The sequence below is a fragment of the Pithys albifrons genome, chromosome 10, assembly GCF_047495875.1.
Source record: "Pithys albifrons albifrons isolate INPA30051 chromosome 10, PitAlb_v1, whole genome shotgun sequence".
Lineage (NCBI taxonomy): Eukaryota > Metazoa > Chordata > Aves > Passeriformes > Thamnophilidae > Pithys > Pithys albifrons.
The window spans coordinates 24,376,272-24,390,458 of record NC_092467.1 but is presented as its reverse complement, the minus strand read 5'-3'; the positions used below and the strand labels follow the sequence as shown (position 1 = coordinate 24,390,458).

General features: G+C 44.4%; 1 protein-coding gene across 3 annotated transcripts in view; it reads left to right on the top strand.

Moving 5' to 3' along the window:
* Positions 1-14,187, top strand: part of PIK3R3 (phosphoinositide-3-kinase regulatory subunit 3) — a 78,026-nt gene that overhangs the window by 45,072 nt on the left and 18,767 nt on the right. Inside the window, exon 1 of one of the 3 annotated variants that reach the window (XM_071564746.1) lies at positions 839-1,638. The exons of the other annotated variants lie outside the window; for them this stretch is intronic. Within the exon in view, the coding sequence (XP_071420847.1) occupies positions 1,533-1,638 (106 nt within the window). The 5' untranslated portion in view covers positions 839-1,532. Of the gene's footprint in view, positions 1-838; positions 1,639-14,187 lie in introns of those variants that run through there. 3 annotated transcript variants of the gene reach the window in all.

Genomic DNA, 14,187 nt, shown 5'->3' with positions numbered 1-14,187 from the left:
GGGCCCCCTGTGCCCGCGGTTTTGTCCCGCACACCCCATCCCCACAGGGCGGGCGGGCAGTGCTGGGGGGTGGAAGGCCTGGCGCACCGGCTCGGCGGGGCGCAGCACCGCCGGCGGTGCGGGCAGAAGGCGTTTCCCCACGGGTAGCGCTGGGGCCGCCAGTGTTGGGGGTCTGCTGCGGGGCTGCCGGCCCGGGGTCCAGAACCAGGGCCGGGTCCCCCCGCGCCCCGTCCCCGCTCTCGCCCCAGCGCTCGCCTTCCTTTGTCCCGCTTAGTAACCGGCGCTTCCAGCCAATCGCCATCGAGCCGGCCGGCCCCGCCGCTCGCCGATTGGCTGGGCCGCCTGCAGCCCTTTGCCAATGGCGGCGCTCGCTGCTCCCTCAGACAAAGGCAGCAGCTCTGGCAACGGCGCTGCGCTCCCCCCGCCCCCCGCGCGTGCTCCGCGGCAGCGGCCCCTGGCGCCCGGCCAGCGGGGCAATACCACCTCTGCTGCGCGCCTTAGACCGGGGGGGAATCGCTAGGAAAAAGCGTCGAGAAAAGTGGCGAAAGCGAGCCGGGTAACAGTTGGAAAAGGGAAAAAACAGATTTGTTTATTTTGCCAAGATTTGTGTCTGGGCGTGCTCCGCCAGCACGAGAAGCGACGTTTCGCCTTTATGTTCTTTTTGGCCCACCCTCTCCTCCGCCTTGTGGAAGCGCCCGCTCACACACACCCCGATTCGCCTCCAAGGGGTTAAAAAGCCGGCGCGAAGCCCCGCCCCTCCTGGCGCGGGGGCGTGGCCTCGTCCCCGGCAAGAGGCGGGCGGCGGCGCCGGGCCCCTCAGAGCCGCTTAAAATGTCACCGAGCGCGGCCGCCCCAAGCCCGGCACCGCCGCCCGCCGCCGCCACCGCCGCCCGCCGCCCCGCGCCGCCAGCACGGCACGGCGGGCCCTGCCGCGGGCCGCCCGCCCGCCGCTGAGCCCCGCGCACCCCGCGCAGCCGGCGGGCACAGCGCCGCTCGGGCTCCGCGCCCGCCCGTATTGTTGCCCGCCGCCGCCTCCTTTCTCGTCCTCCGCCGGCGGGAAGAATTCATCCAGAGACTGAAGTCACCCCTTTTTATCCGCTGCTTCCCACCATCCCCCCGCGCTTTTCTGTGGGGCGGCTTGTTCTGCTCGCGTTTTAAAAATACCCCGAAAACGGCGATTTTTTTTTTTGTTAGAATTCAGGAAAGTGGCTTTTCTATGGAAAGGTGTCCTTTTAAACAAAAAGAAGCACTGTCTCTCTATATATTACATATATAACTACCTATCTTAGTTCCTGCAGGGCAGCTGCTGAGGTGACTTGCGTACAGGCTTTTTTTTTTTTAGTTTAATTTTGCGTTTTTTAAAAAAAATTTGGTTTTTTTCTAAAAGTGTTATTTTAGAGCGAGGTGCGTTCTCCTCGGCTTTTTTTTTGTTTGTTTGTTTGTCTCCCTCTTGGTTTTTATTTTCTCCCTCCGGTTAAAAGCCGAGCTATCCAACCTCTTATTCCCAACCCTGCCGGGACTTGGCTGTCGCGATGTACAACACGGTGTGGGATATGGACCGCGATGACTCGGACTGGAGGGAAGTGATGATGCCCTATTCCACTGAGCTGATATTTTATATTGAAATGGACCCTCCAGGTAGGGAGCCGAAGCCTGGGTGCTTCCCCCGCATCCCTGCCGTCCATCCCTGCCCTCCCTCCCTCCTCCGGCAGACTTTTCCCTTTTCAAATAAAAGGAGAGAGGGTGGGGGAGAAAAATTAATATCGGTAGTTAAACTTTGCGTAAACTTTCCAGGGACTTGAGCTCGCTGTCTCCTGGGCAAAAGTATTTTAATACTGGGGTTTGGGGCTTTTTGTGGGGGAGGTGGGAGGATAACAGCAATTTATGGTGTCTTTTGGGAGATGGAAGGAGGCAGGAGGAGGAGAGCTGCTCGCAGCCCCTTTCCCGAGTCTCCTTTTTTTAAAGCCTTTATTGAAAAGCGTATATTTCGGCTGTATTCGCTCCTAGAGGAGGGCTTTTATTATCCTCTTCACCTGTGTGCCTTTATGTGCCTGTAACACTTTGATGGTGGTGATTTACCCACCTCCATTCAGTTCCAGTTTAATCGCTTTTACACTCTCCGAGACCCCTTTCTCCCCGGCTCTCTTCCAGCATTGACAGATGAGGTGTGTGCTGTCGCTGGGGTTTGGTGCTGAGAGGATAATACTTGGGAACAGGTTGGAATCCATCCCTGGAGGCACTGTTACTTTGATAACACTTAATAACCTTCTTCAAAGAGGTTTGATGCAACTTCCCCCCCCCCCCCATGAATTACCAGTGCTGAAAATGGGGAAGTGGATTGTCCCTCTCTTGTCTGAAGTTTTTAGATGGGACCGAAAGTTTCTTTTGTATCTGAAGAGTGAGGGAAGACTTATGCGGTTGAATCTTTCTTTGGTAAGGAATTAAAGTAAACATAAACGGGTACTGGTGAAACTGTATCTATACCTGTAAGAGTCAAACAGGCTGAAAGCAGTAAGGTAATTGAAGGGCCTTTATCTTCTCAGGTCTCTGATCTGTACAGCCAGAAGGTACAGTAAAATATGCACCAAAAATCTTAGCCTGCAGAGAAATTGATAGCAATAAGTACTTGTAAGTGGTGTCTTCTGTGGGGCATGTACTTTCAAAATGTTCTTTTCAACCTGTGCCTGAATCGTGGCATGTATCTCTTTGTTTCACCACAGTGAACTATATTTTTCTCTCTGGAGGTATGTAGTACTTTAACTAAAAAGAGGAGGTGATCATCCTGAGATTTTTGGATCTCAAGGACTTGCTTCCTCTGGTAACTCTAATCCTTTAAAAATTGGACAGATCTCTCAGAAACACAATGCTGGCCACTACTCATTAAATTCTTGCATAGCTGACTCTACCTATTTTTAGATGTTACTCCTGAACGTCTAAAGTTCAGTCAAAGCATTGGCTTCCGTGAGTTTCAAAGGATATCTTTCTTGTAAATGCTTTAGATTCTGAGGTTGGTATTTCTGTGTGCTTCTATCAAGAGAACAAATACCCAAGTCCCATTGTAGGTGATTTAAAGCAATTGGTGTGGATTTTTTATTAAAAAAACATAAAGCCTCTTGAATGGTTTAGTGCAAAGAGCTGCTAAAAAGGTCTGGCCTAACCAAACTGGTCAGAAAACAACTTTCCAATGTTTTCTGTAGGAATTTGGCCATGCAAAATTCTTAGGAAGCCTTACAAAGTTTATATTAGGAAGCAGTTCTATCATTAATAATGCCGGTACTTCCATCATTGAAGCTCTTGTCAGGGATCAAGGCTCTGCACAGTCCAAACACCAGTTAGCAAAAGGACTTAATGTTACCGGCTGATCCCTGGAGTGTTCAGTAACTTTATCTTTCATATTTTTAAAGTGGAAGAGCCAGAGCTGGAAATGATGCAGGCGATAATCCCCATGTGTGTGTCCTGATTTCATAGATCTACAACTTTTAAACTGGGGGAGGGAGGGAGAGTGTGGCAGAGGGGGGTCTGCTTTTCCCCTGTCCAGAGGCGGGATAGGAAAACATTTTCTGATCTGGGATGATAGGTCATCCCTAAGGGGAGCATGGAGGAATTTATTTGGAAGGCTTAAACATTCGGCATGCCTTGGGATGGAGTTGCTGCGTTTTCACTGGGTAACAACCACAGCTCCATTTGGCCCACTTCCAACAAAAATTTGTGGAGGTTTTCAGTTAGCCTTCCCCCACGCGGCGGCCAGAGCTCTGGAGCAGCTGAGCAGTGGCAAGATGTTCCCTCAGCAGCACTGGAACCAGCGAGCTGCAGCACAGCTCTTTTGTTCCCAGAACTTGCGTTGGAGAGATCCCTGGTTGGGCTTTATGCCGCAGCACTGGGCACTGGCGGATTCCGGGAGCCAAGTGTCTGGGATCACGCATGACTGCTCATGATTGCATTTTACTGCGTCTAAACTTCAGGCAGAAGACAAAAGCAAGGTGAACATAATGTGTGGTGTCACCCGTAACCTCCAAGTCAAGGGTGGGGATACTGTTTCTCGTTAAGGGCCAGTAGACCTTTAATTTTTCTTGGCAGGCTCTCTTAATACCCACCTTAGCGTTGCCCAATAATAATGCAGAAATAAAATCTGGTGATGGCAGGCAGCCTGCAGCGCAGCCGGAGCTTCTGTCAGGCCTCAGTGCACCTGCACCAGCTTATCAGTGTGCTTGTGTTTGCTGTTCGGGGCTGTAGGTGTAAATGGATGTTCAGAGCAAGGCCTGAAGCCTCCCTGCTGGAAGGCTTGCTTGAAAGTTCAAAAATAATAGCAATGCCTCTCACAAGTTTTCCTCAACTCTGTCAGAGGCAGGGCCAGGGCAACAAGGGGTTGCAAGCTCTCTGCTAGCCTGTAATCCATCCTAAACATAGGAGTGGGACTGTTTTCCCCCAAAGAGAATGGTGGAACTAGGGATTCAGCTGTGGCAGTTGCACAAAGCAAAACTTAAAGCAGTACAACTAACACTGGAGCTATGGTGATGAAAGCCAGCAGGGTGACTCCTGTGACCTAATGGTTTTTCCTTCTGCTTACGTTTTATTTTGCATTTATATATTCATCTCTGGCATGAGGTAGGACCTCTTTGTGGCAAATAAAACTATGTGCAACAAATAATGCTCAGTATGTAAAGACACAATTGGAATCATCAGTTGCGTGTAGCTAACATAGCTATAGCTCCTCAACTTTCTGATGGTGGATTAAGTATTATGGCCATAGGAGCATCATGTGCTGGTTCTGGCATTAGGAAACTGTCTGTCAGGGATTCACGTGTATGTTTGTCCTTCCTATGCGTCTTGCTGTCTGAAAAGACAGGAAAATAGCTTACTGGATTGCATTTAGTTTTTGTTTTAGGGCTGCAAAAAGTTGTTACTGCCAAAGTTAAGTTTTTGAACAGAGGATGTCAAATTGACTGCAAAAGTTACCAGGCACCTAAAGCACCACTACCTATGTATTGTCTCCCTTCTAATTAGCAGGACTAAGTAATGTCTTTCCCTCTGTAGATCTGGGATATATTATCAGTTGTGTTGATGATAAAATGTGTAATCACTGAATACATTTTGTCACAGTTGGATGAAAATCAGTACGAGTGCTCCACTGGGATTTCTGATACAGATGTCAGCAAAGATATTTGGCTCAACTACAAATTAGAGGTTAGTTTCAATTGTGTGGATTATGAAGAAAACCACAAGTTTAAAGGAGGCTTCCTAATGCAGAATGGGCTCTGTCTATGACTAGATAGTACAATAACTGTTTGACCTAAAACTATCAGAACGTTGCCTTTTCAAAGCCTATTAGGCCCAAATATGACCAAGTATGTTTATAACTTGATCCAGCTGTCCTTTTCAAGAACATTGCTTTGGCTTGCCTGATGTGCTGCTGTAACAATGCTGTTGCTGCAAAATCTTTTGATAATTAGTGGGGGGGGGGCAACAATAATGTATGGGCTGCTTAGTTTAGTCTACTTTGTAAAAGCAGCACAGCCAGTGTATAAGTGAGCTGGGTATTCAAGGGAAAAACTGTATTTATTCATTGTAGGTTCTATTTTCTTCTCATATATAATTTGACAACCCTTATTTTAGGGGAGTGATACTATAATTGTAATTCGGAAAACACAGGGTTCTGAGCTCAAGGGCAGTGTTTACTGGGATACCAGGCATGCTGTATCATTATCAATATTAGAGTGGAAGCTGAATGTGGCTTCTCAATTAGGGTGTGTGGTACAGTAGCCAGATGTAGGTGAACACTGCATGTCTATGCCTGACTAGTTCTCCAGTGGGAGAACAGATGCAAATTTTAATAGCATTGTCAGTATTGTCCTTCAGCTTATCTGAGCTGACTCCAGAAGCTTATCAAAGAAAGGTTCTGCTCTTGCACGTCTTAAGGAGAGGAAAAAAAATGTAGATCTGCTAGTGCATGTAATCAAGACAACAGCACTGTAGCTGCAACTATCTTTTTTGCAAATTTAAGTCTTGCTGAAAATCACATTTCCAAAAATTACATGTTTAGAGTTGAGAAAAGTTTGTGAGGGGGTAGTAAATAAGGCTTAGTCACTTGTATTCTGCACATCCTGGAAAATGGTTTGAATTGGAGTCTCAGCTCCTGTGAGGGCAGTGATGTGAAATGCTTATCTTCTGCTCTTGTTATACCTAGATTTCTCTACTGACCTTTTTGCTTAATGACTGCTGTAACCATTTTTTATTTTTGATCGCACTTCAGGCCTGCCTTTGCATTCCTTGCATTTCGTTTTCATTTTGATGGCTCTAACTGTTAAAGAATATCACTCATCAACTTTCAATTAAATACATGAACACAAGAAATACAATCATTGATATAAAGTGAAATGATGTTTTGCTTGAGATGAGGGAGCCTGCTTTAAAAGGCTGACATTTATGTTTATCAATAGGCTTTCAGAGGATGTAGAAATAGTTGAGGAGGGAACGCTTGCTGAAGGAAATTGTTCAGTTCTGTGTTCTGTATTCTGTAAAGCTATAGGCTTAGGCAAACTAAAACATGGGGGGAAATTATGAGAAGAAACCAAGCTCTTCAACACGTGTTTGAAGACAAAACTTGCAGCAAATGTTATTTCTGCAGGCGTTGTTCCAAACAATTGTGTATCTTGTATGATGCCTGTACCTGACAGGAGCTAATTGTGGTGTTCCTTCTGTCTCACCCCTTTAAAAGGAGAAAACTCTTCCTGCAGTTTGCTCTGCAGACTATTGCTTTCCCAAGCAGCAGAGTTGACTCCTGTCTTTGCCTTTGCCTGCATGATATCTTATTCCGGACTGAAGCTATTCGGGCTTATCTTTGCTCTACAGCTCGGGAAAACAGAGGCATAGCTGGTTATACACATCTGCGCCCAGGACTGAAAGCAGTTGGGTGCCTTACATCACCTCATTTGGTTGTTTAGTGAGTCACCTTTTGGGCAGAGAAATAGAGAAGCATAAAGAATACTTTTATCAGCATGCTCTGTGTGTTTTAAAGCTTAGGCTTTATTATTGTCAAAAAGACTGTTAACTGTGTTGAAACAGGTTGCTATAAAACTTTGGCCCCATTAAAGCAAGGGGTGTGTTCTAGCTGAATTTTTTGGAAACTCATTTTTGTAAAGTAGGTTGCTGAGTAATGCTTAAAGAACAGTCTTGCTCATGTACTAAATACCCCTATGGAAATGAGTCAGATTGTCTTTTTTCTGCTGCTTTTTTATCTCATTTCTTCTGACAGGTTAAAGTCTGTACAATAGCTAAGTAAGCAAGAATTCACTTCTCCACGTAATCTAAACTACAGCATATGAGCTGGTGCTGAGTCTCCAAACAGTGTGAGAGGATGCAACTTCTTTAGAAGATATTTTCATTGTACTTCATCTTTGCTGTCTCCTCCACTCAATAGACAAAGATTTTGCAATGTTTCAGTGAATATACTTCAGTACCTTAAGTTCTATTAGTTTTGAAGAGAAGTGTCTTTATAAAGGGCGTTTTACAAGGATTCATACAGTTCAAAAAAGGCAAAGAGCCTCTTGTATCCCTTTCCAAAAAGGACTCCAGCTGCCCTGCTGGACACTGACCAGCTGCCTGGTGAATCCTGATGCAGGAGCACAATGCGCTCTGAAGCTTTCCTGTGGCTGAACAGGAGGATCCAGGCTCTCCTCTGGCTTTGAGTCCAGCAGCACACTCAAGATGGATACCTTCCATTCAGAGCATTTTGAAAAAGGAGATGAAATACTTCAACTGCTTCAGCCTGTGACAGCTTCCAGCATTCACCTTGACTCTACCAGTTTTTGTGAACTGGAAAAATGTTACTTTAGTGATAGTTCATAGGAATGTTACTTCTATAATCAGGTATCCCTGAAGTTGATGTGGTTATCTAGAAAAGGCTTGAAAACCATCATGTTTCTCAGCGCAAAAATTTGTGGGTTTGGAAGAATTAAAAAAATATAAATCAGTTCCTTGTCCCATTAATATTGTTTGTTCTTTTGCTATGGAAAAGCTTGGCTTTTGGTTGTCTCACGTTGGGACTCTTGTACTTCAGGTCAGTTTTTATCTTCCAAGCATAAACCTCTTGTTTCCTTTTATTAGCTACTCTTTACTCTCTGTTCCTTTCCTCCTCTAACCCTTGAATGAAGAAAATTCACTGGAGCCATTTTTTCAGGTTTTTACCTTCTGAAGCCTTATCCTAACTTCCAGTCTCTCTAGTCCCTCAAATTTGATGCTGCACACAATCATCTTTTCTTTTGGAGGAATTCTTTCCTTCCTTACACACCTCCCCTCAAAAAACCCCAAACAAACCCCTTGAAACTAGAGCTACTGTGATGGAGTTCTAGAAAAATTGCTGTAATGAGGGAATATGGCCCACTGTCGAGGTGTGGGGTTGTTGGTGTGTGGGCAGTAGGGTTTGTACTCACAACACCTGCCCTAGGAAAAGATTTTAGAGGTGAAATGGATGAGACCTTCATTGGCACCGTTGTGTCTGTATTCTGTTGTCTGTTACAACCTGAATTTGTACATTGCAGTGGAACTTCCTAAGCTGTCAGCATTCCTGCTGCACTGTCTTGTGTAGTTACCTTGGGGACATTGGCGGAATCCACATCGTTGGCCCTCAAGGAACTGCTCCCAAGTGTCAAATCAGAAGTCTTTGGTGTTTGTGGCCTCTTTACTCTGATTCATCACTTTCCAAAAGTGTCTCTTGAAGGATACAAGAACGCTTGAATCAATGAGATGAATGTTTAAGATCCTTTCCATTTCGAAGGGTGCAGTACAGCCTCACTGATGAGTTCTTGGACAGTGAAAGAAGTCAAGGGGCTGCTGTGAAATGGATTTTATTAAAATATTTTGAAGATCACCATGTACTGAGTAAGGAGATTGAATCCTCTTGTGTTAAACCTTGAGATGTGAGCATGAGCAATGCCCAGGCTTGACTACTCCATGTCTGCTTTCTATCTCCCTTCTCCTTGTGGGCGCTGTGTAGGAACACATGGATTGGGACTTCTGCCTCAGTGGAGCTTCCTTCAACATCACTGTTCTTAAAGATGATGTGTGACAAAATGTACAACTGATTTCCTCTGAATGCTTTTTCACCTTCAGATTACTTCTGGAGTGTTGATTTAAAAACACACCTTTTGATCCTGTTAGTAATTTAGGTGGTGTTGAAATACTTGTATTTTGGTAACTAGAAAAGGGTTTCACGTAGCTCAAGGACAGGTACTGTATGAGGAACAATTTTACATACTACTCTGAAAGATTGGAGCTAGTGGTAAGTTGAAATAAAATGCTGCTTAGAGCAGCAAGAATCATATGTATTTGCAGCTGTATTTTTATTATTTTTAAGTAGTCTCTTATACAGCAAACTTCTCCATAGCACCAATTATTTCTATGAATTGGTTCTCCTATGAGGTTTGTACCTGACATCTGGATGGATAGTTAGCCTTTGAAATATTTTGGGGAGAAAAGCCCTGGGCTGTTTTTATTTAAATTATTTATTATTTTAAATTAGTTATTATTTAAAATGGCTTTTTCTTTTGGCTCTCGTATGTCTCCAAGCCATAGTGTGTCACTGCTTGGTTCTGTTTCTTTCACAGTGAAAAGCCAGTTCTTAGTTCTTAATCACTATAATTCTCTGCTTATTCTGAATTTTCTGTTTTCTTTGCTCTTACCCAAAAATCTATTCCCATGTATTGACCAAAGAGTAGTACTTTATTAGCAGTTTGAAGACTCTGCCTGTGGAAGGGATAGAAAGCACACTGTGGTATTTTTTTCTGTGCAGACAGATGAGAAGCTGCTTTAGTAAGCAAAAAGAATCTACTGGCTCCTTGCACTTTATATTTTCTTTTATCATACAGTCTTCCAGACCTGACGTTGGATACTGTGAAGTACAATGTTCTTATAGAATGTCATATTTTCATGGCAATAAAATGTCTGTCATGGACTTTCATCCAGAGCTGATAAAAGCCTGGACCAACTGTCTATGTGACAAAGCTATTCCTTCCTGAAGTGAGCTGGGCATGTGATGCTGAGTAGTGACAATCTCTGAGTGATGGTACATGGCAAAAGTTCTAAAAGCTGTCCAGTTTATTGAGAGTATGCTAATTATCCTTGGTAGGTAAAAGAGGGCTTATCCTTTTTATCCTTCTCATGTTAATTTTTGGACAGTCACCTCAACCCTGTTGATCACGGAACCTTTGACACTGCTGTAGCTTTGCAGCTGTTACAGTGTGGTCTGGATTGGAAGGAAAACCATTTCTCAAAGGGCAGTGAAAATAAATGGAAAGCTGAATTTCTTGGCTTTGCAACTTTATGTGAAAGCTGAAATGGAGGGGAAGAGCTGTCTTATAGACCAGAAGTCAAAGATCCCCATTTCATCTAACTGAGCATCTTCCACTTCTTCTGTCTCGACCAATAAAGTAACAGGCCTTGCAAAGTAGCGAGGGATGCTTTGAAAGGCCCAAAAGAATGCTGAATTTGAGCCAGCCTCTTCAGACACTGTTGTTGTCCAGTGTTCTGCAGGTGTCCCACAGCAGATAATTTTTTAACCTGTGCAGTAGCTGTGGATGCTAGTGAGGAAGAGAGTGCTGCAGAAGCCTAGCAGGCTTTAGGAGGTGAAACAGTGATTGGGAGGTGTGGGAGAGGGCTGGATAGCTGGGGAGTTTTCAAACAAAACAGATCTTTATCAAAAAAGCCAATTAATCAAAACTGAAATATTTCTTAAAGGTGTTGTTTTTTATGAAAGTTCACAGAAACACAAGCAAAGCTATAATGGGAGTGTTTTCATTGGAAGCCTGTCTGGCTTTCTGCCAACTTGTCTGCTGTTTTCTGTAATGAGATATTGAAAGACTTCAATTCTTTGAATATGTCTTACTCTTTGGCATCTTGCCTGTTTTGGGGGAGGAGAGCGAAAATGTGAGGATGCTGGAGGTTCTGTGGCCAGCAGTAACACAGCTGAGTGGCTTCCTCCTCCGTCCGTGGCGGAGCGCTCTGGGTGCCTGAGCTCTCCTTTGAAGGAAGGGCAGCCTCGAAGGGCATCGGTGCTCAGTGCTCTGCAAGAGGGGTCTTGGCAAGAGAACTGACAAGCTGAGATGTGGAGCTGCCAAGATAATTTACCTGCCAGCGGTGAGGAATAAGCTGCTGTCAGCAGGTGCACATGACCCTCCTCATTGTCAGCTGGAAAACCTCTCCATGGTGCCTCACTGTGCTGGTGGGCACACAGTGCAGTTTCATGGAGATGGTGTGCAAAAAGAACCTTTGTTCAGCATATGCTTTTTTCTCAGCTGTCTTTGAGCAGTTCTTGTGCAGCAGGGACAAGGATAGGACTCCCAAGGGAGGGAAAGATTTTGAGGCTTTGCCTGAAAAGTGTTAGAGAAGTTGAGACGAACGTTTTAGAAATTGAGTAAGACTACAGAGAGCAATTAAAGATTGGAGAGATTTTTTATTTTCAGTAAAGCTAGCCTACACTTTCATTCCAAGTCTGCATCTATATCTCCAAAGGGAAAACCCTTCTCTCCTCAAGGACTATGTCACTAAAATGTTAGCTGGCCTAACCACAGATAACTTGCATGTTTCCATAGTAATGACACTTTGTAGAGCTTTATATTACAGTTTGCAGGGTATCTACTGTACACTGGCCTTTTTGAAGCTGTGTAACAGTCATGGAAATCCTCTGATCTCTTTTCTGCTTGTCACAATGTGGAGGGAGAGTAGATTGAGAGCATCAGAAAGAAGGGTAGTAAACAAGCTCATAGAAGTGCTGAGGGACTTAAAATTGACTTTATTAGAGTACTTGGTAGTTGTGATTATTTGTAACAGTAAGGTAGAACTAATGCTGCATTTAAACCTGCTATTCTTGTATCTGGCCTGCAGCTTTTGGAAAATACTGGAAGAAGTTGTGGAGTTGTTCTTAGACTAAGTGGCATCCACCTTAAAACTGAAAATTAGAGTTTAATTAACTGGCAGGTTGATCTTGTATGCAAATATTGCAGCCAGAGAAGAAACAGGTTGCCTGAGTGGATGCTGTGTGGGTTGTAGCACTTGGTGATTCGAGGCATTCTTCTTTTTTCATTCCTGAATGAGTGCCATTGAAATCACTCACACATAGGGCTCAGTGGCTCTCCTATCATGTAAACTTGTAAAATTTTTTATTCAAAACCTGAATCTCATGGAAGTCACAGTCTACTTTGCCAAAGTTAAATTTGTGTTTAATATAGCCTACAATTTTTTACAAGAGACTTTAAAAGAAATACAGCAGTGCTAAACTTAAGACATTTGCCAGCTTTCTTGGTTGTCTTTGGTGTTGGAGGTGGTTTGAATTTCAGGGAATCAAGCTAGTTGAGTCTTGAGTTGTCTTTTCAAAAGAGAGTTCTATGCCACCAAGAAAGCATCACAAAACTGGGCAGAGCCTGGTCAAAGGCTTTTCTGTCAGGGGACCTGTGCAGCCGCTCTGCGGAGCTCCTCGGCCAGAGGTACCTGCCGGAGCCGGCACGGCAGCCCTCGGTTCCTGACGTCAGCAACATCCGATCCGCGCCCCGAGCACATTGGCTGCCGTCGCCTCCACTCCATCGCCAGCTCCTTTTCATTTCCCCCTTCGAAATGGCACTGAGCTGGGATTGGGATTTAGCTCAAGCTGGGCTGCCTGGGGAAGAGGGAACTAGAGTTGCAAAAGAAATTAAAACCAGATATGCCCATGAATGCATGAGGGAGAGACAGTCCGTTCTCATTGCTACATGCCAGGCGCTCACTGAAGGCTAAACCTGATCTTTGGAATGTGCTTATAACAGAGTAGAAGGGTCCAGCTAAGCTGTCACCTTTTGGGGTTTGGGAAGATCTGTACTGTAAAGGTGTCTTGGAGACAGGGCAGAGATGCTTCTGTATCTGCTGCTAACAGCAAGTTATGAGAACAGATAGATCTGTTGTGCTGTTAATCACTTGTGATCAATGTTCTTTCTCTCCCAGGAAAAAGGAGGCAAGAAACCATCAGGATCGTTCACTTTAATCAGAGCTTGTTTTGAGATAAAGTAAGATTGTGCCTGTGGCTAGATCAGAATTGGGCTCAGTGACATGGAAAGAAACACGGCTTCTCTTGAAAGCATTTCTGTTGACTTCAAGCCAGCTTTATTTTACTTTACTCTAGGATTTTAGCTCTTTAATGTTCATCGAGTAAAGTATATAAAACTGGATTATTTTGAATTTAAATCAAAATCTGTGGACTCTTTGAGGCTCTCTGTAGCTTCTAGAAACATCACAAGATTTCTCCCAGCAGGGTTGTTAGTACTGTCTAGGTACTAGTAAAAACAATTTTAGGATGCCTCTTCTAGCAACCTGTTGGTCCAGTGTTATGAGAGCAGCAATGCAGTGGATGCTGCTCTGTTGCAGTAGACTTGCCATGCTATTACAAAATATTCCCCTTGTGTCATCGCAGGGTCTGGGCTGTGAGGTTTAAACTACCTTTGTGTCAGTTCTCCATTTGTGCAGCCTACAGTGCATGGGCTGAGAGGGTAGCCATGAAATGCTGAAATGGATGGGCACGTTGGGCTACAGGGTAAAGCAATAGCAGGGGTCTGGTTCTATATGCAATACAGGGGAAAATCTCAAAGACCTCAAAGTATTGAAAGTCAAGAATTAGATACATAGCTCTCTGGAAACAGGATCCACCGTTGCAAATAGTTTTGTATTTTTGAAATGTGCAAGCTATTAAAAAGCATTTTTCAAAAGTCTATTGTGTAAAGGACTGGCTTCCATGAGTCAGGTTTTACAGGAACTGGTCCAAGTCTTATTCTTTTCCCTGAAAGAATTTCCTTCCAATTTTCTCATGCAAAATAAAGTTCTGCAGACATCGCCCCCCGATAGTGAGACCTGGTGTCTGCCTATTAGGGCAAAGGAGAAACTCCCACCTATAGCAGGGACACTTGGTGTAATGTCTAGTGCTCTGTGTCCAAATACCTGTTCCTTACCTTTCTGCTCTTTGTTAGTTTGCTTTTCTGTACCCAGTGCTTTGGAGTGAGCCCTAAGAAAGCTGCTAAATAATTCCACAGTATACAAAGGAGCAAGACTTAATCTCACAAGGAGGGCTAGAGAAGTATTCAAGTACTCTAGAGGATACTTGAAAGCCTCTTCTGGAAAGCCCCTATTACCAGTGTAAAACAGGCTTTTATACTGTAAAATACCTTGAAGTTT